At 33.8% G+C, this 23,060-nt stretch overlaps 1 protein-coding gene across 5 annotated transcripts in view; it reads left to right on the top strand.

Moving 5' to 3' along the window:
* LOC143346560 (uncharacterized) overlaps positions 1–23,060 on the top strand; it is a 110,875-nt gene that overhangs the window by 59,405 nt on the left and 28,410 nt on the right. For all 5 annotated transcript variants that reach the window (XM_076774757.1, XM_076774755.1, XM_076774758.1 and 2 more), the window contains exon 4: positions 16,723–16,936. In XM_076774757.1, the coding sequence (XP_076630872.1) occupies positions 16,723–16,936 (214 nt within the window). The remainder of the gene's footprint in view (positions 1–16,722; positions 16,937–23,060) is intronic.

The following is a 23,060-nucleotide window of genomic DNA, read 5'->3' as shown; positions in this document are numbered from 1 at the left end:
CACGGTTGTAGAATATGCGAGACTCGCTTTACAGTCAAGGCGAGTCCATAATCGCGTACAGGTTCAGTTGTACTATTTAATTTCAGCCCGAATGGATTGCGTTCTGCTTTGTGCGTCTCTTAGATCAAACGTTGTATTCATCTTCAAACATACACAATAAAAGATGACGTATCCCAAGAACGAAAGCCTGGTTCTATCCTTCGATGCAACACGAGCCTGCCTGTTCGTTCTCCTTTTCCCTTTTCAGAAGTCTCATTTTTCAGAGTGTTCTTCCTCCCTCCCGACGTGGATCGCTCATTCGAAGGAACAGTTTCAGAGTACAGTGACATTTTCGTCTCCTCCAGAGGATCATTTCGATACAACCTTTGCTACACTCTACGACGATGGAATCCTACAAATTTTTTGTTCCTCGATACCAATAATATACAGGGTGTTCGCGTCATTACGAGCCAGAATTTGTTTCGTATACAGAAAGAGAAAAAAGTTTTGTCGTTTTTCTTACAACTTAAAAGTGTCGCCATTTTTTTAACTATCGATTTTCTCCTTTCGTTCTAGTAACGGTTCTAGCCAAAGATAATTGTTACAAGTGATTGAAATGGAATTTCCCTCGTTAATAACTATTATGGGCAACCGAAATAAATTTCCCTTGTTAATAATAATTATCAGAAAAGAAAAAAATGTTTCAGGTCATTTATAACCAAAAACATTTTGATCAGACAAACAATTATTATTCTACGATTTTTTTTTTTCATTTTCCTTATAACAGTTAGGGTCACTGATTATAGCTTTAAGAGTCGCAAATACGCATTTGGTTACGTCGTTGTTTCGCGAGAGGCGAGGTCCATTGTTTCCGAAACGTCCGTTAGAAGAGCTTCGGGTCGAATTTTATCCTCCGAAAAATCGGTTTAGGAGTTTCCTAGAAAGGTTTCACGGACATTGTCCGACGGAGTCTCTCCATGGAAAACTTTTTACAAGCCCATACTTACTCCGATGCGTTTCAGTGTTGTTGGAATTTACGTATAGACGAGGTTGGATTCGAGTTAGAAAGGCAGACAAATATTACACTTCATTTTGTGTAGTTATTTTTACTGATTGTAGTTGGTAGCGTTGGAACGGAGATATGAAGGGGAATCCCGTGGTGAAGTGCCCGATAGTATGTAATGGCGTTGTGGGGGAACACGTGTAAAAATGCTTATCTACGTTCATTGATAAAATAGAAATAAATGTGTTGAAATAATAATGAGTTGTTTAGAATTGTTTAGAATGAACCAAACACAATCCCAACACATTTTGTCACTAATAATTAACGATTTATTATACAGTAATGGACATAAGTATTGGCACAATATGCGATTTGGTATAAAAACGTTAAAAATTATTGAAACAATTGTTTATATCACTTTTTTTTGTAAGTATCTTTATTTACAATATCTCATTTATCTATACACAAAGGCAGAACGAAATTAATAAAATAGAAAACATATAATTAATGGAAATCTTTATTTACCAACACTTTTTTGAAAATATAGTGTTAGTTTTTTATTGAAATAAATGAAGTCGATCCCAACAGTCATTTCAGTCGTTGTTTGCGAATCTGATTGTATTTCTAATTGTTGTTTTCACGATTCTTTTGAAAATGTCAAGAAAAGGACAAGAAAGTACACCGGAAGAAAGAAAAATAATATTTGAGTTATACGAGGAAGTCAAATCTTATTCAGAGGTAAGAGAAATAGTGCAAAGAAGTCGTTTTAGGATTCGAAGCATAATTAAAAGATTTGCAAACACGTCAAATACTAACAATCACATATGAAGCGGTCGTCTCCCGAAATTATCGGAAAGAGAGAAAAGGAAAATAATTAATATAATAAAACAAAATCCGCGAATAAATTCTTCGAAAATTGCAGCACTATTTGCAGAAGATTATGATGAAGATATCAGTCCGAAAATAGTTCGCAGAATCTTGAACAATGTTGAATATTCGGCATGCGTCGCTTGAAGAAATCCGTACATCAGTAAAGTAAATAAAAAGCAACGATTAGAGTTTCCAAAAGAATTTTTGAATAAAGATAACGACTTTTGGGACCAAGTTTTGTTCTGTGATGAAAGTAAATTTAATATTTTCAAATCAGATGGTCGGGTATTAGTATGGAGGAAACGCAATATCGAATTGGACGTGAAGAACCTCCAAGCTACTGTCAAACATGGAGATGGTGGAGTCTGTGTATGGGGGTGTATGTCCTCATCCAGGACTTGGGGAACTAGTGTTCATTGAAGACTCAGTAGAAAGGAAATTTTTGAGAAATTTGAGAAGATTTTTTTCAGAAAAGTGCAGAAAACTTAAAGTTACCAACAAACTTTTATTTTCAGTAAGATAGTGGACCCACACATATAGCATATACAGTTCGTTAATGGATTGTTTACAACACAGCACACACTTTAAGAACACCTCCCCAAAGTCCGAATCTTAATCCAATTGAAAATATTTGGTATCAATTGGAAAAAAATATTCATAAACATTTCGAATAAATCAAAATGAAAACAAATAATTTCAGCAGAATGGTCTCAAATCAGCAGTGATTTAACAAAGAAGTTGGTCCATTCTATGCCAAATAGATTAAAAGTAATAGTGAAACGAAGGGGACATGTTACAAAATATTAAATTATAATTTAGTACGGCGTAATATAAAATATGCTAATACTTTTGTTCAGGTATTAGATGATAATAGAACAGATTTCCATTAATTATACGTTTTCTATTTTATTAATTTCGTTCTGCCTTTGTGTATAGATAAATGAGATATTGTAAATAAAGATACTTACAAAAAAAAGTGATATAAACAATTGTTTCAATAATTTTTAACGTTTTTATACCAAATCGCATATTGTGCCAATACTTATGTCCATTACTGTATAATAAATCGTTAATTATTAGTGACAAAATGTGTTGGGATTGTGTTTGGTTCATTCTAAACAATTCTAAACAACTCATTATTATTTCAACACATTTATTTCTATTTTATCAATGAACGTAGATAGGCATTTCTACACGTGTTCCCCCACAACGCCATTACATACTATCGGGCACTTCACCACGGGATTCCCCTTCATATCTCCGTTCCAACGCTACCAACTACAATCAGTAAAAATAACTACACAAAATGAAGTGTAATATTTGTCTGCCTTTCTAACTCGAATCCAACCTCGTCTATACGTAAATTCCAACAATACTGAAACGCATCGGAGTAAGTATGGGCTTGTAAAAAGTTTTCCATGGAGAGACTCCGTCGGACAATGTCCGTGAAACCTTTCTAGGAAACTCCTAAACCGATTTTTCGGAGGATAAAATTCGACCCGAAGCTCTTCTAACGGATGTTTCGGAAACAATGGACCTCGCCTCTCGCGAAACAACGACGAAATCAAATGAGTATTTGCGACTCTTAAAGCTATAATCAGTGACCCTAACTGTTATAAGGAAAATGAAAAAAAAAAATCGTAGAATAATAATTGTTTGTCTGATCAAAATGTTTTTGGTTATAAATGACCTGAAACATTATATATAACATATACTCAAAACAAAAATGAACACACGTGTAACGTGCGCGGCCATAGTCAGAGAAAAGCCAGACTTCACGTAGCACTACTGTAGTCCCACTCGCGTTCACGCATGCGCAGTACACGTAAGGCATAGAAAAAGGACCAGGAGTGTATAATAGCATCGATCGTGTACTGATATATGTATACAGGGTGTCCCGTAAATAGTGTAAGAGCCGGAAATGTGGGGTAGCTGAGACGATTCTGAACAACAATTTCCTTTGCAAAAATGTCGGATGGAGCTTCGTTTTTGAATTATTAACGAAAAACACTGACGAATCACGGCGCGCGCCTGCCGCGCGCTCAGGGCCGTCCGAACTAAGAGAGCCACCGTGTCGGGTAGGTAGCAAGATGTGCATCGGAGATACGTCGAGGAACGAATACAAATAATTAAAAATACTACCACTGCAACTGTTACCTCTGCGGATTGGATAAATCAGCCAGCTAAATCGAATTTATTAATTATTTGTATTCGCTGTTTCCAAGGAAGAAGGAATAAAATGTGGGAAGATGCTCTCGGAATTTTTAGGAAATTAATTCTTCGCACCTGAGTGACGCTTCTCGCCAGAGTGTATTAAAATTAAAATAAGAATTATTTTCAGAAAATTAAAATAAATACGGTAAGAACCATTTGTAATCGTTTGTTATTAAAAACTGTACTGGAAAAGCAGACTGGATTTGTGCGTACCGAAACATTCTTCGCATGCAAGGGGTTAATAGAGAATTAATTGAAATTCGCCTTACCCATTTACTTGCAAGTTGCAATAGTGCCGGTTAGTGCACCCCTGTCAATCATGGAAAGGTCGAAGACCCCAATAAAAATCAGCTGATGGGACGGCCCGGTCACTGCACTCGCTTCTTACCCCGAAAACACTTCACAGCACGGTCACTAGCACTTTTCACTTTTACATTTTCGGGGTAAGAAGCGGGTGCAGTGACCGGGCCGTCCCATCAGCTGATTTTTATTGGGGTCTTCGACCTTTCCGTGATCGACAGGAGTGCACTAACCGGGCCTTATTGTCAGCGCAACAGAGAAACTTGCTAGTAAATGGGTAAGTCGAATTTCAATTATTTCTCTATTAAAGCCTTTGCATTCGTGGAATGTTTCGGCATCCACAAATCCAGTCTGCTTTTCCAGTACAGTTTTTAATAACAAACGATTACAAATGGTTCTTACCGTATTTATTTTAATTTTCTGAAAATAATTCTTATTTTAATTTTAATACACTCTGGCGAGAAGCGTCACTCAGGTGCGAAGAATTAATTTCCTAAAAATTCCGAGAGCATCTTCCCACATTTTATTCCTTCTTCCTTGGAAACAGCGAATACAAATAATTAATAAATTCGATTTAGCTGGCTGATTTATCCAATCCGCAGAGGTAACCAGTTGCAGTGGTAGTATTTTTAATTATTTGTATTCGTTCCTCGACGTATCTCCGATGCACATCTTGCTACCTACCCGACACGGTGGCTCTCTTAGTTCGGACGGCCCTGAGCGCGCGGCAGGCAAGCGCCGTGATTCGTCAGTGTTTTTCGTTAATAATTCAAAAACGAAGCTCCATCCGACATTTTTGCAAAGGAAATTGTTGTTCAGAATTGTCTCAGCTACCCCACATTTCCGGCTCTTACACTATTTACGGGACACCCTGTATACATATCTATTTCTCACAAAAGTTTGCTGCGGAGCAAGATTTTTGTCGATGGAAGAGTTGTAATTAGCGCTGGAATCGTTCGCGTGCCTTTTTACATTTTCGGACGCGGAATTGTCGCGATAAATAATACATCGCCTCTCGAGGGTGAACAGATAACACAGAAACAATTCTGGCAACGTGAAAACAATGAAAATACTCGTTACAAAGGATGATTATAAAAGAATGAGCGTTTCTTTTTACTCGTGTGACATTGTATCTGCCATCGTGAGAACTCAGCGATGATTACCGTTTTATTTGAAAGGGCCATTAAGTTAAAAAAATGCTCCCAAGGTTCTAAACAAAAGCCAGATAACGATACAATGCCCGGAGGTGAATATCTTTATAGACAATATCAAGATCAATATCTTGATACACAACAATAAACCTAACATAGTCTAATATTTTCCTGTATGTACCATTAATAGTAAACATTAGTCGTTCGACGATATTCAAAAATATACAAAGTAGATTGCGTAAATAGATCGATCCTTTTTTGTAATAGAGGGGCATGCCACCCCATTCTAAATAGGATGTTATGTAAGTTTCACTAATATTAGATCTAATATATTTTAATGGTAAGAAATGTTCACTCGATAAGTTTTGTCGTAGTTAACGAAATATTTTCAGGCCACGTTTAAAATATATAAAATAATAAATTATATTAATTATATGAAAAAGGAAAATAAATATGCCGGTTATTAAAAAACAAAAAATAATTTTATACATGGTAGATAATTATTCTTCTTTCAAAATTAAAATTGAATACAACATAAACGATTAATTTTTGTCTACGTATTAAGATTTCCTTCTTGCATCTGAGATCCATGTACCTACTAGTAATACTGGTTAACTCTGAGTTTATGAAACTGAGATACCCCGTACGACTTCAACCTTCCTACGTAAGATCTCAATAACGTGATTCATCGATACTTGCATAACTGAGCGGTTGTCTCCATTACACGTTCGATGTTTAATTTTTTTTATTGAAGGGGTCGGTTGGTTACCTGCGTAGAAAGGCATCTTCATTGTTCATTCAACCTCTTATTACTCACTTCTGCGAAAGATTTAATTAACAGTTACGTTACACCTTGTTTCCGCGAAGTAATATCTCTTTGTAGGGTGGCGTTAACAAGATCCAGCCCCCGTCTTGGGAAATAATATCTACGGATATTCGTAGGTCGTAAATATCGCTGAATTTTGTTCCAAAGACTCTTATCAAGACTTCGTTCAGCCTTATCGTGCAAAACGTGATTATCCGTATTTACGAATCGCGTTTATTCCGCGTCGACGATGCGTGCTGCATGCAAATCTTGATCATCTTGAGGATCGGCTGAATCTTGAAAATTCAATCACCCTTCACGGTATTTCCACTTGTCTAGGATAATAGGCGAATATCCGGCGAGGATATCCGAACGAAAACTCGTTCGCTAGTTCGGTATCATGATTCTAACGACAAATTGATTTTTATTCTCGTCGAATTCGCGAAACGTTAAAAACAAGAATCCTTAACTCTTATAACCAAAATGACAAAAAAAATCGTAGGACAATATTTATTTATTTGATTAAAATGCTTCTTTTGTTTATTCTAGTCACCGTAAGGCTAATATTTCTTGTAATAGAAATACAGTTTATATTATTATGATGCTTCACAATTGTGTATAAAAATCCTGTGTCACCAGCATCCTAATATAAATCGAAATTAATACTCAAACGTAGGTGTGACTGGGGCTGGTTATGACATTTTCGCCAAAATGTCACTATTACAGGATAATCTGAGATTTGAATATTGTTGGAACAAAAGGGTAGTGAATTACGCAATGAAATTCGGTTTTAACTAAGGTTTGTACGTGACAAACAGTTAAGACTAGTTTTTGAATTTTTATAAACGAAAACCAACACTTATTTTAAGTGCAAAAATATAATACAATGAAATGAACTCCATATAAAATAACTAAAATCCGTACAAAACATAAATTATACATTTTTATCTTATGTAATATTTTTCTTTAGGTAATATGATTTCAAAACGCATAAAATGTTCACTAAACGATTATTTGATCTTGTTCTTATTTTAGATACGAGATTGCTTGAAATAGACAATATTCTTTCACTGATTGCTGAAGTTGATTTAATTGTTGTGTTGTTTTAATTGCTTTTGTTCTTTTATTGGTTGCTTCTAATACTGAAAATTCGTACTTTTTCAGACCTTTCAAGAAATTTATGAATCTATTTTTCATATATTTTTATATTTCATAGATTTTTCATGATATTAAATTTGATATTGGAATCTGTTTCTGCTCCCGTAGAAAAATTGGGATATATTCTAGACCATATTCTTCCTGTTAACTTAATTATATTGGGTTTTGAAGCTAGTGAAAATATACTGGATTCTTTTGTGAAAATGTTCTGTGGATTTTGCAAATATAGTAAAATGCTTACTAATTTAACTTGTTTCCTTTTGTGAATTGGTATTTCCAAAGCATTTAATAATTTTTAAATCTATTATTATCCCTTCTATCGCAATTGTTTTCTAAATTCTGATTATTTTCAAAGGTTTGTCGAGTTGCATGCACGAAGTACCGTTATTGCAAATTTGTTATTTACATTAGTCGCCGTAGGGCTATTATTTCTTGTAATAGTGTGCTTGGGTGCCGTTCGTGCCAACAATTTTTTGCATCAAATTACCGTGATTCGTGGATGGGGAGATGCATGACACGATGTGCCAACATTGCAATTTTACAAAGGCACAGGCCACACGGTCGAACGTGCTCCGCAGGGACCAAATGCATTTCAACGAAGTCCCGCTGCGGCGAAAGGATTAACGAATCCTTGCTGATACGTCCAAAAGCCTCGTCATCCGCGTTCTGTCATCACGTTAGAATCCGTCGATCAATAATGCAGCTGCTTAAGCATCGTTTCGCGCTCGCTCTCGTTTTTCCGCGGTGCTCGTTTTCAGGTCAAGATCAGATTAATAATCCCTGATTTTGTATCCTCGTTGACACACATTCAATTCCAGTCAACGAAACTGTACGAAATTACTCGCAACCAAAAAGACTTGTTCCAATCGTAATTCGTAAACGAACAATTGAAAATAACGTTTTCTGGGTCGTTAAAAAGTCATAGTCTCTTTTATCTGTTCTACATCGTGAAGGTTCTTTTTTAATATCAAGAGAAAAAATAATATTAATATTACTAGTCTTATATTCGAAGCATTTTCAGTACTGATAACATAAATGCTACGGTTTAAAACATCTTATTTTAAGGGGATTCTACTGTGGACTTTTGAAAAAATCAACTTTTTTGTTTTTTTAATTTTCTTAAAGCATATACAAATTACTTAAAAAATTTAGGTACACATTCGGTATTTGTATTTCTTATATCTTTGTTAGGCCAAATAAAGAGATAAAAATCGATAGTCAAACTTCAAAGTGTCGCTATTTTTTAAATTGTCGACCTTTTTCTTTCGTTTGACTATTTACTATAGTCATACTCATACTTAAGAATTCTACAAGTTTTTTCGTTTCGAATAGACAAAATAGCCGAAATCGTGGACATTGTGGAATGATCATTTTTAAGAGTGGTTATGTTTGAGAGGATCCAGTGCTACCAATTATAACTTCCTTTGTCTCAACACAAGCTCGTCGCTAATGACCTCGTTGCCGATGCGACGTAGAGTAGCAAAAGAAAAAAAATTGTATGAAATGGAAAATTGAATAAAGTCAGTTGGAAATTATAAATCATTAAACGGGACCTGCGCCAGAGAATGGCGTCTCTATGGACAACACCGTTGTACCGTCGAATTCATTTAAGTTGAGCTCTGACTGTACCTACGTGCCTAGTAAACTAGGACGTGCACCGCCGCCATTGGGGTCCATGACATCTGTTGCCCTCGATCTTACGATATCCCTTCGCCATTCGTCGAGATCCACGGTTTTCCTAGCTCTTTAATCCTTTCTGCGCTATCTGGCACCCTCTGCTTGTTCGATAGCACGAGAACAATGACGACGACGCAGATTACTCTTATTAACGTCGCTCATTGTGCATTTCCGCGAAACGCTATGCTACTGCGCAGATTATACCTCGTGCATTTCCTTACGGCCATCTTATTCGCAAGCAAATACTCGGCACAATTTAGTATACCGAAGAAAGTGGCATTGCATTGTATGAAAAGTGTATAGAATGAGATCTTAAAATTGCTACAGAATTCCTTCAAGAGGATATTTTAGGTATTTTTGTCAAAGGAGGGTTCTTTATTGTGATTCACTTTGAATCCATACTTTTAGCTCTATGTTTCAAGAGCATTCACAATATAACAATTATGGAAGTTACAACAAGTCTAATGAAGCCCTTAAAAAGAATCGATTTGTTAAAAAAATACCACTACTTTGGAATTTTTTTTAAGCAACAAAGATATTTTTTCCGGCAGAAATTTCTCAATAAGAACAGAGATATGTATCTATAGTATTTGCAATGTTTGAATGGTCAAAAATTTTGACGTACGTATTTCCTAAAACAAAAGTTAAACAACAGTATATTGGAAAAATTTTAATATTTGGTATATTTACAATAGATTTTACTAAGTCTTTTGTAATTTATTGATATTATTGATCATTTTATATTAACTTAGGGAAAACATTAATTTCTATATTTTTTAGTTCTATATTTTACAATCTAAATTAATGCATAATCTCAAATTTCTTTAAATTGTGAAGTTTTTCTTTGCAACTACAAAAATTTAATAAATATCTTTATTGTAATAATCGAATCATGATTAAGGGGTTTCAAAACGCATTTTTACCATTAAAAAAACTCTTCTCGAATCAAAGGTGCTGCCAAGTGCTCTTAAAATAATTATACACATTCTTACGACTGATTTATACTGGCAGACAAGTTTCAGAATTCTTTAGAATAAATTTTGTTAACTAAAAGCTTGTTTTGTCAAGGGAAGACTGTTTCAAAATTTAAAATTTAAAATACAGTACAATTTTGTGTAACGTTTGGCTCGATGGAGTTTCTCAGAGAAGTGAACATTTTTCTCAAGGTAAATAATCAGATATAATTATTAAATAATGCTCGATATAATTAATTTAAACGTAAATTGTTTTTTAATTGTAATTTTAAATAAGGAAAGTATCTCCGACGTCCGTCTGGGAGACAGTAATTTCTCGAGCGTTAACTTTTTTACAATTGAAACTAATTAGACCATATAAATTGGATTGCTGGCAACAATTTGTAAAGTACAGTGCGTGGTTACGGTCTCGGGTAAAATTTGTAATTACTTTAGCTACAGCTGGTTCTTAAAATGATGACGATAAAGTAGACAGTACTGCCTCTAGAATCACGGGCATTAAAAAAAAATAATTACGCCGATAAAAGAGAACTATATGCCATGGACTTACAGGAAAAAGAGGCTTTACTCTCTTCCGTTGGGTATTATCATCTTTTGCGATCTGTGCTTGTCTGGGGGTTCAAGGTAATATCTAAGGATTAAGATCAAATAGAAAAAATTCTCTCTCGTAACAATCTAACAAGGGAAGTACCGAAGAAAAATATTAAGACACTTCGAATACTTGTATGTTTTGTACAATAAATGTACATTTTATACATCCTACATATTGCATACAATATCAACAATGGGTATACAAAATCTTAAGTTCGAAGGACATACTATAAGAAGATTAGAGAAAAAAATGTTTACATAAGTTGACTTTGGTTGAGTAAAATTATAAAACAGTAACAAAACAATTTTCTGTGTTTTAGTGATAGCTAATATGGGTAAATACCATTCGACAGTGACTTAAAGGCAATTTTTCTTTCTTTAAATCATGAAAATAAAAGTTCCATCCATCAAGGCCACCCAAATTAAATTTTTTTCGTTTCTAAATGATAATATCTATATCTTATATTTTTGTCCATGATTGTAGGAAGAAATAAATGTTTACAAAAAATTCTGTTCTTTCGTGGAACGTCCAAGAACATTTCTATCGTGTCTCATCCGTCGTAGTTCGCCCAAACATTCGCGAACAGACGAGAAAAAAGGATGAACACGGAACAAAGAACCGTTTGGAGAATTAGTCGATATCTCGTACCATCGAGACGGATTGGCCGTATACAATAAGGGCCAAAGAAATACGATGAATGTGTTGCGCGTATTGGAAAACCGCTGGAGGCAGACCCGATGAAATCCTGGAATGAGGATTTCTTCGATACAAACAAAACTGAGACGTAACGGTCTGCCGGTGGTCTTCCTCTCTGAACTTCCTACCATCTCAATATAACTTCCTTTTATCGGCGAATCGATAGGAAAAGAATTTGTTCTTGAACGATTCACAAATGCCTACAGCGACGAGTAAACGTGAACATGAATTTTGTCAAAAGTAATGATTTAGGACAGTGGTCCTCGGCCAAAAGCTTAAAATTGATTTTGTGAAAAGATTTATCTTCGGTAATACATACTCAGAGTTGAAAGTTTGACATTTTTAATGTCAAGTTTTAGAATTCTCCTTTTTTTTTAAATGAATTGGTTGGAAAGTTCAATTTTTGGCTTCTTTCTAGCGCATAAGATTATTTCACAGATAATCAATTTAATTTTTCTAGAATTTCTACCAAAAAACAACTTATTTTCTCAAATATATTTCAGATCTTTTTAATATATGTATTTTGGTCTTTTTCTACCGTATAAGATTATTTCACAGATAATCAATTTAATTTTACTAGAATTTCTAACAAAATTTAATAACTTATTTTCTCAAATATATTTCAGGTTTTTTAAATATATTTTAGCCTTTTTCTACCGCATAGAATTATTTCACAGAAATAATCCAAAATTTAATAACTTATTTTCCCAAATATATTTCAGGTCTTTTTAATATATTTTGGCCTTTTTCTACCAGAATTTAGTAATTTATTTTTTCAAATATATTTCGTTTCTATTTACTATTTTCTTATATATTTTTTAGTTGGCTATTGTATTGTTTGGCTTTGACAAAAGAGTATATTATAATCTGAAGATTAAATAAAATTCTGAAATTCATGTTTTCTTCCAAACGTGAGGTTTCCTGTTACGAATGTGTTCCGCGGAATATTAAATCGAATAAAGGATGTTAAATCACCATCCCTTATGTAACCGAACGTTACTAACAACGAAATGGAACGGTGGACAAACGTAATTGAACGTTACATCATCGCCCGGAAAATTGACACTCGGTAAAGACAGTTTTTCCGATCTTAATAAAAAGCAATGCATCATTTAGCTACTTATGCGTTAAAAGCAAACCTGACCCACTTCTGCCGAGATGTTTGCCACGCCATTTCCAATGGAATTAATCCCCCCCCCCCCCCCTTTCCCCTCGGTTCTACTTTTATACTTCGAGTTTCGCGGGAAGAATAGTAACGTACAAACATTATGCACACGAACGTTCACTTTTTGTGTTTGAAATTTTTTTCACAATCGAACAAATTGTGTGTGGAACCCACGCATTTAGTTTCTGACTTTTCCTACTTTTTCTAGGGTTTTTTTTTTAATTTTATTTTCACCTTCAAATCGTTGACCAATTAAATTTAAATTTACACTTGCTTTGAAATTAAGTATAGTAGGGTAAACTACCTTAATCATGACACTCTAATTATTGTCACTGATTTAAGTTACAAATATAATCTATGAAAATAGGATAAATTACCCATTTATTGCCACCTACTCAGTCACCGTCGTCTAAAATTGTCTTTTTTTGAATTGCTATCGCGATTTTCAATTTTCAAATCAGCCGCCATGTTATCATTTTACTTTAGGTCTCAAGAGATGGCGCTACAGTTTACTTAATCTAAAAATATTATATTTTTGCGTGTGCAGTATTTTTATGCAATTCTATATTTCGTTATGCCTTTCGGTTTAATAAACAAATTTATATCGTGTTTAAAACATAAAGTTTTACTTAAAACATCGAATAAACAAAGTTATAGGTACTTAAAATACTGTAATATACAATTATAAGTATAACTATTGTGAGATTACCAATTTGATTAAATGAAAAGTGTAATAAAGGGAAATATTCGATCAATTTTGAGAGCCGCCGTGACTTTTGCTATCGGGGCAAAGTGGAACACATACTATTTTTGGTATCGTTCGCCACGATGACCCAGCGGTTCGTATGTTACGACAAAATCTTCTATGGTCAAGGTCGCTCGGTCGTATTCCAAGCTTCCGCTTCCGACGTTAAAGAAATTTTAATTTACCAGCGGGATTTTATTAGCAAGCACTTCGCGCAATGAAGAACGGTGCCGCAAGATTAACAAGCGCCGCGCGATACTTTCAATGAATAATGTATAAATGGTGTATAAATTGCACAAAGTGCGCGACTAGTACGTGCCTAGGCGGCCATTTACAAAATCCACTGATGCAGATTTATATTGTCGATAATACCTCGTTTTACGTTCGTTCGACGCGCGAGAAACGAGAACGCTGCATCATCGGATCGTTAATCGTTTATTTTTTTTTATTGATTAAGGACGTCTTTACAATCTGCAAAACTATAATTGTAATAAGTAAGACGTCCCATAAGTCGTTCGACATTCTCAAATTGATAAGGATAAAATTTTGTAACTTACAAGAAGTGATACCTAGAACACCGAAAAATATTCGACATGTATTTTTTTATTTTGGACTTGTTTTTATATTTTTTTGGGGGCTAGGTGTGAAACCTCTCCTCAAAGTTCGTAAGAAGGAGTATAAAACTTCCTGTTATATTGTTAACTTAAAGAATATTATAATATTGCGTGCAATAAAATTTTTGTTGAAATGAAACAAAAAATACGCAGTTGGTGAGGGCAGCACATTTGAAATATGATATACATATACAGGGTGTTCGGCCACCCCTGGAAAAAATTTTAATGGGAGATTCTAGAGGCTAAAATAAGACGAAAATTAAAAATACTAATTTGTTGATTGAGACTTTGTTAAAAAGTTATAGAAACATTTCCTCTCATACATTAGACATTCGGTAAGGAATTTTTTTCTCAAAAGTGCGTAGGATTTCGGGGGTATGTGTACTCAACAAAAATGATTGCAATTGACCCCCACAATCGAAAATAATTTTTCCAGAACGATATGAAATTTTTCTTTTTCTTTAGACACCTAGCCCCTGTCGATTTTTCTTAAAAATTTATTTTTCATTTTTACTAATTTTGTTTGATGCCCTACAGAAAAGTTGTCTAATACTTTTTTGTAGGTACCCATGAGCTCTACTTCAGGAGACAGTTTCATTGAAGTATATTCACTATTGTAGGAGTTATGGTTGTTTGAAAATTGGACTATTTTTATGGAGGTTTTCTAACTTTACGGGGTCAAGGAACAACTTTTTCAATATTGTTTGAATTTCTACATATTCTCTACCAAAATACGTATTGTTTGCCGCTTGAAACATTACAATTCCTCAATCCGTTCAGAAGTTATGGCATTTTAAAGGTACGCGTGAAATTTTGGAGTGATATTTCTGGCCTGAAATTATATTTTCGGTAAGGAATTTTTTTCTCGAAAATGGTTAGAATTTCGAGGGTATGTCTAATGACCAAAAATGATTGTAATTGACTCCTGTAATCGAAAACAATTTTTCCAGAGGTATTGGGAATTTTTTAATTTTGTCGAAAAGTGTGTCCACCTACGCGAATTTTTATCTCGAGAATGGCTAAAATGTCGAGGGTATGTCTATTGACCAAAAATGATTGTAATTGACTCCTGTAATCGAAAACAATTTTTCCAGAGGTATTGGGAATTTTTTAATTTTGTCGAAAAGTTTGTCCACCTACGCGAATTTTTATCTCGAGAATGGCTAAAATGTCGAGGGTATGTCTATTGACCAAAAATGATTGTAATTGACTCCTGCAATCGAAAATAATTTTTCCAGAAAGATTTGGAATATTTTTTTCCGCCGAAAAATTTCACACGTATTCGAATTTTTTTCTCGAATGTTCGTAGGATTTCGGGTGTATATCTATTCGCTAAAAATGATTGTAATTGACTCCCGCAACCGAAAGTAATTTTTTCAGAATGATTTGAAATTTTTTAGTTTAATTTTTTAATAATTTCTTAACAAAGCTTTAATCAACAAATTGATATTTTTGATTTTCATTTTATTTTGGCCTCTCGAATCTCCCATTAAAATTTTTCCCAGGGGTGGCCGAGCACCCTGTATATGTATACGTAAAGAGATTTTTAGAGAGAGAATTAAAATGGATTAGTTTTCGAAATAAGAATATTATAACTTTGTTATTTGGTTCAGTATTAGTATACCTACTAGTTTCTATGTTTACAATAAAGTATGATTATACATTATTTATTTCAATAATAAAAAGAATAAAGTTCATTTTCCTTAAAAACAAAGTGCAACAATTTCATATAAACTTACTTTACGCCATAAGTTACTGTATGAATGATATTCTTGTCATCAGTCTTATCAGAGTGTAAATCACCCTTAATCGTTTAAATACGCCTCGAAGAGGTTAGAAACACCAGGGCGGTATTATGGTAAGGGTAATTTGCTTGTTAAAACATATGTGTTCTGTTTCAACGAGTCTATCTCTTAGCACCGGAATTAAACGGAAATCATTTCTCAAGCCCAAATCATAACGGAATCTAGGACTATTGATTACCTGAAAATTATTGACCTGTAATTCACGTAGATTCAGCGCATTTCAAATGCTAAAGTGCTTTCCCAATTGATCCATACAGACAGTCTGCAAAGTCTCGGTAACGCTAATGCCCGTGAACGAGATTTGAATTTGAATCTAATCACGTCCGAGTTACCCTAGAGCCGAAACAGAACCGGAAGAGCATTAACGGGCCACGCAAACACCGAATATACATAGCACATCTTATATTTTTTTTCATAATCGATATTATAAACTTAAAATAATAAATATTTTAATCTTTTGCACTCGGATGTCCCATCTGAGGGGTAATCAGAAGATTATTGATAATTATAAGATGAAATTATGTAAGCAGAAAATTTTAAAATTGTATATGTTTTTTAAAATTTTCTCAGTTACGTTGTACTGAAGAACAAATAAATATATAGAAAATATGCCTAAATATACGTACGAGAATATCAAAGATGGAGATAGCCACAATGGTAGTTCTCTTTCTAAATTGAACATATGATGTAGCATGATACTTGTGTGTTAGTGATTAGGGAAAAATTTCCAAATGTAAAAAGCTAAGGTTGTATATAAAACTAATTTGATTGTATTCTGTTTGTTTAAAAGGTTAATTACCATAAAAAAGCGTTTAATTATTATCTTTATTAGCAGAAATTTTACATATAACGAACAGTTTGCGAATGACTAGGTAGGGGGAAGGGGAGGCACTTCGTCAATGAAGTTATTTTATTCTAATGCTAATGGCTGAATGGCTGTAATAGTCACGACTAATCAACGTGTTTGTTCACAGGAATGTCAGGCAAGGATGTTAGCGGTTGGTCCAAAATACCCTGCCTGAAGGGACGTTTCTCGAGTAAAGGTGGAAACGCATCCGGCGGTGGACATAATGGTCCACCGCAATGTCCACACTCTGTATTAAGCAGCACTCGAAGTTCTGTGAGCAGTTCGCCCCTGAGTCCATGCCCAACGCCTATGCCATTCTTGGTTACCTCAGGTTCAGTCAGGTAAGATTTTTTTACAATCATCTACAAAACTGCTCAACAATCTCAGATTCTTCCCAGAAATTTGAATTTCGTTCGTAAGATTATCAAAACCTATTAATGGTTCTACTTGAACGCAAAATACGCTTATCAAAACCTATTAATGGTCCTACTTGAACGCAAAATACGCTTATCAAAACCTATTAATGGTCCTACTTGAACGCATAAAAATTCTCTGGCTGCTAACTTAATTCATCTGACTTATTATTCCTGATTAAAAAGATTCACTTTGTTAAATATGGTGGACAGATTTATATAGGGTGTTTGGCCACCCCTGGGAAAAATTTAAATGGGGGATTCTAGAGGCCAAAATAAGACAAAAATCAAGAATACCAATTTGTTGATGGAACAATTGTTAAAAAGTTATTAACAATTAAATTCAAAAATTTCAAATCGTTCTGGAAAAATTATTTTCGGTTGTGGGGGTCAATTACAATCATTTTTGGTGAACAGACATACCCCCGAAATCCTACCCACTTTCTAGAAAAAAATTCGAGAAGGTGGGGAAACTTTTCGACGAAAAAAAAATTTTTCAAATCATTCTAAAAAAATTATTTTCGATTGCGCGGGTCAATTGCAATCATTTTTTGTCATCACACATAACCCCGAAATCTTACGCACTTTCGAAAAAAAAATTCCTTACCGAAAATATAATTTCTGGCCAGAAATGTCTGCCCGAATTTTCATGCGAATCTTTAAAACGTCATAACTTCTGAACGGATTGGATGATTTTAATGTTTAAAAAAGCAAACGACGCGTATTTTAGTGTAGAATATGTAGAAATTCTAAAAATATTTGAAAAGTTGGTCCTTGACCCCGCAAAATGAGAAAAACCCCATAAAAATGGTCCAATTTTCAAACAACCATAACTCCTACAATTGTAAATATATTTCAATGAAACTTTTTTCTGAAGTAGAGTTCATGGGTACCTACAAAAAAGTATTACACAACTTTTCTGTAGGGCGTCGAATAAAATTACTAAAAATGAAAAAGGAATTTTTAAGAAATATCGACAGGAGGTAGGTGCTTAAATTTTTCGACGAAAAAAAAAACTTTTAATTAATTCTGGAAAAATTATTTTCGGTTGTGGGGGTCAATTACAATCATTTTTGGTGAATAGACATACTTCCGAAGTCTTGCGCATTTTCGAGAAAAAAATTCTGTACGGGCGGAACTTTAAACGTTAATAACTTTTTAATGAAGCCTCAATCAACAAATTGGTATTCTTGATTTTCGTCTTATTTTGACCTCTAGAATTCCACATTAAAATTTTTCCCAGGGGTGGCCGAACACCTTGTATACTACCCAATTTAACCGATACTATCATATACTGAGTGTTCTCACATAACACGTACACACGGGTGGGAGATGATTCCTTATGGAAGAATAAGAGAAACAAAAAGAATAAAATCTTTTTTATTTTGCACATCATTTTTAAATGGGATTGTGGACTCGTTAAGAAAGCGGTCTATTGTTATCTTGTGTTTGTAGAATATGCTTATGTTAACACAAATAGATTTCGTTTAGTTTAGCTTTGTTAGATTATGCAAGCATAAATGATGTTTATGTAAACACAAATAGATGCCAATACAGCAATGCTTGGATAACTGCGAGTCATTTTCGATTGGATAAGTGAACGGTATTTATCTTCACTACTGAGAGACACTCTCCTTGACAAATCCAAAAATATAACACACAATTTACTTCTCACTTGTTAATAATGTGCATAGCTACTTCTATTTTTTTAGAATCTTTAACATTTTTAAAATTAAACATTTCAAATACTTTCATTTCTCTTTAACGCACATATTTAATTTTTTCACACTATTAAATTACTTTCCTCCAGTTCTTACCAAAAATAATGATTGCAGTTATTAAATGTAAAGATGTTACAGAATATTAAGCATCGAACATTATTTTAATTAATTAAAATATAAGATAATGAAATAATGAAAAATATACATATACAAAAGAAAATCGAACTTATAATGTTAAATGGACAAAAATTAAATTAAATTAGAAGCGTGCTATTATTTTGTCATGCAGTATAGTTACATGAATATGTTATTGTAGCCTGCTTTCAAATCATTGAGTAATGCTTGAACAAATTGCAATATAATTATCAGCGTATCGCGGTTAATTATAGTGATACTGAACACGCCACGAAATTGTTTACTACATTTTATAACCCACTTCTTTTTAACACGCTTTAAAACTTCTCGTAGAACCTATTTTACTAATTACACGAATAATATAATATTTTACTCGTTGTAAGAGAAACCGTCGATATTATCGTATTATTTTCTTAAGAGTGATCTCAATCTGCAACAAAAATTGTCTCCAAGAGACCATTAAATCTAGTCTATGTTTCTGATATAAAATGTTACATTGTGATCAATATTTTCCCTGTTTTTTTTTCGAAATTCTAGTTTGCAAAATACTTATCAAATCAATTTTCCAAGAGATCGAAGACTGTTTTATCGTCACTCGAGTTGCCTAAACTTTTTCTTAACGAAGCATAGATTTGAATATGCATACAGAGTGTCCCAGTAATTATGGTACGATAATATCAAATTTCTTTTGTAAAAGAGTTTGTTCTTGAGAAAATTGACTTTGAATATTTAGAACAATGTTTCTCGAAAATTTTGTCAAAATACAACAAATAACACAACATAATGTCATCGTTAACAGAAAACTTCTATTAATGAGAATTATGATAATTTTAAATTTATTTTCTCTGGTAACATTTTTTTGTACACGTTTAACACAACATTCAAATTCAATTTCCCCGAAAGTAAATCCACATTTTCGACTTATTTTTTCAAGTAGAATCGCTTATGTCCCGGTTGTACCATGAATAACAATGGAACACCCTATTTTTTGCTCACTAACCGATAATGCGATCGTTTTTCTTGTTTGTGTAAATGATTTATCTTCTTCAAGATTATCGATTCATGTTACTTTAGGTATATGCTTTATCTACCTAATACAAACGGATGTAAATTGTTTCCTCTTCCACTTTAAACCTCCTGCAAGCATGCAACGTTATAAACGTTTCGCATAATGGTTCCGGACTCTAAAAAACCAATTGGTCACGAAAATATTCAGATAACAGTATAGTTTTGACATCATTCTATGTATACTAAATATACAGGGTGTTCGACCACCTCTGGGGAAAATTTTAATGGAGGATTCTAGAGGCCAAAATAAGACGAAAATCAAGAATACCAATTTGTTGATGGAGGCTTTGTTAAAAAGTTATTAACGTTTAAAGTTCTGCCGGTACTGAATTTTTTTCTCGAAAATACGCAAGTTTTCGGGGGTATGTCTATTCACCAAAAATGATTGTAATTGACCTCCGCAACCGAAAATAATTTTTCCAAAATGATTTGAAATTTTTTTTTTTCGTCGAAAAATTCAGGCACCTAATTAGATTTTCGGTAAGGAATTTTTTTCTCGAAAGTGCGTAGGATTTCGGGGGTATATGTAATGACCAAAAATGATTGTAATTGACCCACGCAATCGAAAATAATTTTTTTAGAATTATTTGAATTTCTTTTTTCGCCTAAAAATTTCAGCAGCTACTCGAATTTTTTTCTCGAAAATGCGTAGGATTTTGGGGGTACGTCTATTCACCAAAAATGATTATAATTAACCCCCACACCCGAAAATAATTTTTCCAGAACGATTTGAAATTTTTGAATTTAATTGTTAATAACTTTTTAACGAAGCCTCCATCAACAAATTGGTATTCTTGATTTTCTTCTTATTTTGGCTTCTAGAATCCCCCATTAAAATTTTTCTCAGGTGTGGTCGAACACCCTGTATATAATGAATAAAACAAATGTATTATGTTATGTTTAGGTATAGTTTCTGCATTCTTGAGAAGAGTACTTCCTTCGATAATGTTCACGTCGTGGATCTAAGCCAGCGAACATTAGCGAGGGATAGTTAGAGATAGTAAACACAAGGCGGAGGCATTCATGAACATAATTACCTCAGTCGCAATAGCAAGACTTTGTTAGTGCTGTGTGCGTATCGAGAGAAAAGTAACGAGTCAAAGGTGACTCCGGTACAGTACTCGAAAGGTTAAAATTGTGTGGAATTGACCAAACGATTCACAAAACGACCATAAATTTAAAAAAGAGTTTTAAAGACGTTTTACCGAAGATTGGCAGCATAACGAAGTTAATGATTTTTAAAAAAGAAATTCTAACGTGCCAATATGCTTGCAAAATGTTGCATAACAAAATAAATACTTTACAAAATATTTATCCACGATTAAAGAAAATTAGTTTTACTCTCTACGGTTAATTTGCATTGTGTACGAATACTTTTGTGACCTTATAATCGACTATTTCTGAGTTTCCTTCCTATTATTTAAGTAATCGTATACAACAAATAGAATGTTTCTGCAGTTTTCTTAACCAGAAACTATACCGAAAACTTGTTTTACTCATTATATACTTAGGATACACAGAACGATGTCAAAACTATGCTTGTGTTTAAATATTTGCGTGACCAACTGCACGTTCACTTAATGAACGGTTTTCGAATGGTCTATAAATTTTTCAGGCCACTTCAATCGTGTTTGTTTCAAACTTATATTGGTAAAATGTGCACGCGCGGATAACGGTGCTCAAGACGGACATTTAGGACTGGCTTTGAGCAAAGGAAACAAAATGGTTAGAATAGAATTAAACGGTGCTGTAAACTGCCTCGCTTAAACTACCTATAACATCGTTAAGCACTCTTCTAAAACAATCGGCTACGTCTCTATATTAAATGTTAATGCGATAGAGCTGCGAACGGCTGCAGGGAACTTTCAGGGGTTTAACAAAGTATTTTTTTCAAGGTTTCGAAACACAAATTAAATTATACTTCGGTAACTTAAAGTGCACTTTGATGGTGGCCTTAAACGTAGAATTTAGGACGCGGTAAATAGCATTAAACCTTCTTGTTTCGAACCAATGTATTTATTATACAAGAATTTGCGGATCAATATTTCTAGTCGGTAGAATGAAATTAAACCCTCATATACAGGGTGTTCGGCCACCCTGGGAAAAATTTTAATGGAGGATTCTAGAGGCCAAAATAAGACGAAAATCAAGAATACCAATTTGTTGATAAAGGCTTCGTTAAAGAGTTATTAACGTTTAAAGTTCCGACCGTACTCAATTTTTTTCTCGAAAATGCGCAAGATTTCGGGGGTATGTCTATTCACCAAAAATGATTGTAATTGACCCCCGCAACCGAACATAATTTTTCCAAAACGATTTGAAATTTCTTTCTTCCGTCGAAAAATTTCACACCTTCTCGAATTTTTTTCTAGAAAGTGAGTAGGATTTCGGGAGTATGTCTATTCACCAAAAATGATTGTAATTGACCCCCACAACCGAAAATAATTTTTTCAGAATTAATTAAAAATCTTTTTTTTCGTCGAAAAAGGCAGACCCCCCTGTCGATTTTTCTTAAAGATTCCTTTTTCATTTTTAGTAATTTTGTTTGCCACCCTACAGAAAAGTTGTCTAATACTTTTTTGTAGGTACCCATGAGCTCTACTTCAGAAAAAAGTTTCATTGAAATATATTCACCATCATAGAACTTATGGCTGTTTGAAAATTTGACCATTTTTATGGAGTTTTTCTCATTTTGCGGTGTCAAGGACCAACTTTTCGAATATTTTTGCGATTTGTACATATTCTCCATCAAAATATGCGTAGTTTGCTTTTTTAAACATTAAAATCGTCCAATCCGTTCAGAAGTTATGACTTTTTAAAGATTCGCATGAAAATTCAGACAGACATTTCTGGCCAGAAATTATATTTTCGGTAAGGAATTTTTTTCTCGAAACTGAGTCGGATTTCGGGGGTATGTCTGTTGACCAAAAATGCTTTCAATTGACCCCTGCAACTAAAAATAATTTTTCCAAGACGATTCGAAAGTCTTTTTTTTCACCCAAAACTTTCAGCACTTACTCGAATTTTTTCTCAAAAGTGGGTAGGATTTCGGAAGTATGTATATTCACCAAAAATGATTGTAATTGACCCCCGCAAGCGAAAATAATTTTTCCAAAACGATTTGAAAT

The sequence above is a fragment of the Colletes latitarsis genome, chromosome 10 (genome assembly GCF_051014445.1).
Source record: "Colletes latitarsis isolate SP2378_abdomen chromosome 10, iyColLati1, whole genome shotgun sequence".
NCBI classification, from domain to species: domain Eukaryota; kingdom Metazoa; phylum Arthropoda; class Insecta; order Hymenoptera; family Colletidae; genus Colletes; species Colletes latitarsis.
The sequence above is the reverse complement of the archived record's forward strand: the minus strand, read 5'-3'. Positions and strand labels throughout refer to the sequence as shown.